Below are 4,401 nucleotides of genomic sequence, written 5' to 3'. Positions count from 1 at the left end.
TGGAGAGCGCTGGGATGATGAAGATGGCCACCGGTGATGGATTCCCCCTCCGGCAGGGTGCTGAAACGGGCTCAAAGAGGTTTTTCGTGGCTACAGAGGCTTGCGGTGGCGGAACTCCCGATCTAGGTTTCTTTCTGGAAGTTCGGGTATTTATAGGAGGGTTTGGCGTCGCGAACAAGTTAGGGGGACCCACGGGGAGTCCATGAGGCACAGGGGCGTGCCCTAGGGGGTGGGCGCGCCCTCCGCCCTCGTGGGCCCCACGGGACTCCTCTTCGATAACTTTTTGTTTCAGTATTTTTTATATTTTCCAAAAAAAAATCTCCGTTGATTTTCAGCACATTCCGAGAACTTTTATTTCTGCACAAAAACAACACCATGGTGGTTCTACTGAAAAGAACGTCGGTCCGGGTTAGTTCTAACCAAATCATACCAAAAGCATGTAAAAATATTATAAACATGACATGAATACATCAAAGATTATAGATACGTTGGAGACGTATCACTATTACGGTCTATCAGCGGCCGTTTTTGATTATATATATCACCCTGCATGTGATTTCCCGCATATTATTTTTGAGCATGCTCCTAAAGAGACTAATTGTGCTGCCCATGATTTAGCCAAACTAGCGAGAAGTAAGCTGCGTGCAGGGTGGATGGAAGATCCACCCGTAGAGATTGTCGATACTCTTGTAAAAGATATTACGATGATGACCTTGCAGATACAATACGACATGACAGAGTACAATCCAGCAGATACAATACGACATGACACCGTAACACGTGCACACAAGGCATGATACAAAGATGTTAAAGAACAACAACACAACTCCAAGCAAACGGCTGGTAGGATAGAGAGCGCCGCTTGAAGTCACCACAACCCTCAACCATGAACAAGTCACCTCGAAGAGATGAAGCCACACACGACGAACCAAGTACTCCAAGGTGGCGCCTTCAGTAAGGGAAGGACAAAGGATCGCCGACACCACCTGATCGCTGAAAATTAATGCCTACTAATTGCATGCTAAAATATTTTAGAATTGATTATAATGGTTAACAAGCCATACATTTGTGTAGCTACATTTGTTTGTTGCATCCAAACCCAGTACGACTCGTACAGAAGCAGGTCCATAAACTCTTGGGAAAGTAGTGGCTCCACCCACTTTGGTGCACCCATGGAGTAAACAGTAAATTAAAAAAATATTAAGAAATTAAAAATTCTGAAATTTCCTCGACATGATTATGAGCAAATATTTTAGGAGCTTGCAAAGTATGGTCACCAAAAAACATCAAATGATCTTCATACAAAACGGAATACAAATGATGCTCTGCACCATGTTACTATTCACATGCTTTCAGCACAAATTTGTTTTTTTGTACAGAGTTCCCCGGATGTCATTTCACCATCAACTTTTGCAAGCACCTAAATTATTTGGTCATAATCACATCCAAAAAATTCAGAATTTTTTGAAATGTTTTGCTAAGTTTTCTTATCATGGGTGATTTGAAGTGCTTTACAGATTCTTACATCGCATTAGTTAATAGTACTACCAGGCTACTGCTGGCACTCCCGAGCAAGACAGGGACGAAGCCAAGAGAGAGGAGGCATAAAGAGAACGAAATTGCTGTAGGGACGACAGTCGCCGGCCGAACTTTGGACGACGGGAGGAGTGGACGGTGATGCTCAGTTTTTCTAATTGCATTGATGGCTTGATGCGCTGCATCGTCTCAAAATCGTCCACAATGTCTAGGCTGTGGACCAGCGTTGGAAAGAGGAACCTTCAAGACAGCCGAGGTGGTCAAAAGTCAAAGCGAATGTTTCTGCTGCTGGCGCTCCAGAGCAATACAGGGATGGACGGTCAGCAATTTATGCTGGAAGAAGCCAAATAGGAGGAGGCATTAAGAGAGACCGGCCAGGAGACTGCCAGCAACAAGCCAGAGGTCACACAGACGGGCGCTTCTTTGCGCCAGCACTGTGACAGAGGAGAAACACCAGCCTCTCATGTATAAATAGGAGCAAACCAGAGGCACGCATCATCCAGTACGAAGATATCTTCCTGCCTCCACTTCCTCTTCCTCTAGGTAGCCTGGGAGAGTGAGCGAGCAAGCAAGAAATTGGTAACAATGGATCTAAGTGACAACCAGATTCAGATACTCGAGAGGTTGATGAAGCACCATTTCCTATGGCTTATTTCTCCTGTCATATTTTCATGGTGATCCATGTACAGGGTATTCAAGGTTTTCTTTTTCCTTTTTTGAAAACTGCAGGACTTTCAAGGTGTTCCTCTACCCTGATGAGACCCAGCGCGCCCATCTCGGCCGCGAACTTGGCATGCAGCCACAGCAGATCAAATTCTGGTTCAAGAACCGCCGTGCCCAGATGAGGAGGGTATGAACTCGATCTCCTTTCAATTTTTCCAAATTTCAGTTTTTTCCACCTGGTCATGATGGAATGTAATGGATCTCGATGTAGTGTTTGTGCTTGAAGCCATGGCAGGCCACGGATGAGCAGGTTGACAACCATTTATCCGACTCGGAGAACCACGAGATCGACTCAGAGAACGACGAGATTGACTCAGAGAACGACGAGATCCACCAAGACAAATTCGCCATGTGGGTTTGTGGATGGAGGGCTGATCCATTGAAGTAAACTTAGTGCATGCCCTAGGTTCTTTTTCCTTCAATCTGTTTGTTCCGAATAACGTGCCATAGAGCCGCCTCCGAGCAGATGGTACGCACTGAGAGTCGGTCTCGACGGCAAACATGTCTGCGTCGAGTCCATGCATCGAGTCCATGTGTCAGGTTGGGGTCGCTCCTGTTTCTACCACGTCATGAACCGAGTCATGGGATGGCATGGCACATCGGATCAAACACGATAATAGGGGAGCTGTAGATCATGCACGCATGATCTGATTCGTGGGATGGCACGAGTCATTAGGAACGTGGTGTGTGTTTAGGTCGATCGTGCAACGACCGTACTTTCTCTCTGTATTCCAAATAAAAAAGCTGTAGCAAGTTTTAATGGCATCAAATTCCATGTGTGCTCTGTGTTTGCTAGAGTAAAACCTCATATGGGGGCGGCTGGCGACGCAGAATGGGGCGGCTGGCCAGGCGTGGCAGTTGCTCCCATGGGGGCAGCGGCCGGGCGTGGCTGTTGTTCTTGCCGTGGGCGGCGGCGTGGGAGGTCCGGCATGGTGACCTCTTGGTGGTGCGGCGGCTACATGGTGGCTCGGCGGATTTGCTTGCGGCGGCGGTCGGCTTCTCCGGCGTCGGCTCGTCTGCGGTCGGGCCGTATCGGCCTTCGCTTCACCTCCTCGTCGTTCAGGCACTACTTGCATCAAAGGGCTGGCCGGCTCCCAGCCGCGGTCCATTGCCCGTCTCGCGCCCGGTGTCACAGGACCGAGCTCGTCTTGCGCCCGGCAGCAGGACCGAGCTCGCCTCGTGCCCGGGTCTGTAGGACGCGGTGATGATGGCCAATTTTGGCCGGCCGATTGGGTCTCGGCGCTGGGGGCCTCCCAGGGGTGCGAAAGGCCGGGCCTTTCCGCTTGTCCCTTTGGTTGGGGTAGCGATGGGTCTCGAGTGAGGTGGGCTCTTGGTCTTGGATGCGGGGGCGGCGGCCCTGGTGGTGGGAGCACGGTGCTCATGGGCAGAGGCCGTGGCTTGGTGCTGCCCGGTGGCCATGGCCGTGTGGGCGGCATGGTTGCATGGGTGTGGCGTTCAGTGGTGGTGAGTGTTGGCCGGGGTGAAAACCTATTCTATCCTCGGACGGACTGACGGCGGCGTAACTCGTTCCCTTTTTGAAGGCGTCGTCCAGGCTCTCATTGCCCATTGTGTTGCTCCAGGGGAAACTCTGACCCTCGTGTCGGGCGGTGGCGGGGCTCCGGTGTCATATCCTTCCTGAAGGCGCCGTCTTGGAGTCCACGGTTCGTCATATGTGGCTTCATCTCTTCGTAGTTAGGGGTGTTATTGTTGCGCTCAGCGCCTATGTATCCTGCCTTGGGTGTGTGCGTGTGTTGTGGTGGCGTGCGTTTGTACCGAAAGTTGTTGATGTGGCTTTATATATAAAGCGGGACGAAAGCCTTTTTCAGTAAAACCTCATATGTATCCAGCTAATTGCATTAGTTATCTTGGGTCGCTGACAAACATTCAGTATCATATCCAAGTGCACTTGGGCATGTGAAGGTATCGTAGAGTCCGAAGAAAGTTGCGCGGCATGCAACGTTCTCCAATGGCAAGGAGGTCAACCGCGGTGAACCAATCATGTAATATGTTGTGCGCGAGTTCGGGGATCGACACAATGGCCGATATATTGACCCGGACGAACTACGACGACTTAGGTTATGCAACAAGCGCGTGATTCTATATGATGATGGCCGTCGGCATGACCATCGTTGGATGCCATGC

General features: G+C 50.1%; 1 protein-coding gene across 1 annotated transcript; it reads left to right on the top strand.

The window, feature by feature from the left end:
- Positions 1-2,041: 2,041 nt before the first annotated feature.
- LOC123133553 (homeobox-leucine zipper protein ROC8-like) lies at positions 2,042-3,029 on the top strand. Its single transcript, XM_044553022.1, has 3 exons — positions 2,042-2,159; positions 2,266-2,386; positions 2,471-3,029. The coding sequence occupies exons 1-3, from the start codon at positions 2,122-2,124 to the stop codon at positions 2,645-2,647; spliced, it is 336 nt and encodes a 111-aa protein (XP_044408957.1). The 5' UTR covers positions 2,042-2,121; the 3' UTR covers positions 2,648-3,029.
- Positions 3,030-4,401: the final 1,372 nt, after the last annotated feature.

The sequence above is a fragment of the Triticum aestivum genome, chromosome 6B (assembly GCF_018294505.1).
Source record: "Triticum aestivum cultivar Chinese Spring chromosome 6B, IWGSC CS RefSeq v2.1, whole genome shotgun sequence".
Classification (NCBI taxonomy): Eukaryota; Viridiplantae; Streptophyta; class Magnoliopsida; order Poales; family Poaceae; genus Triticum; species Triticum aestivum.
Note: the sequence above shows the minus strand (reverse complement) of the source record. Positions and strands in the feature narration are given on the sequence as shown.

Bases quoted from the DNA above. Each gene is read 5' to 3' on its own strand.
- LOC123133553 (XM_044553022.1), top strand. From the start codon at position 2,122: ATGGATCTAAGTGACAACCAGATTCAGATACTCGAGAG. The intron at 2,160-2,265 runs GTTGATGAAGCA...TGAAAACTGCAG, and splicing joins CAGATTCAGATACTCGAGAG to GACTTTCAAGGTGTTCCTCT. The intron at 2,387-2,470 runs GTATGAACTCGA...ATCTCGATGTAG, and splicing joins GCCGTGCCCAGATGAGGAGG to TGTTTGTGCTTGAAGCCATG.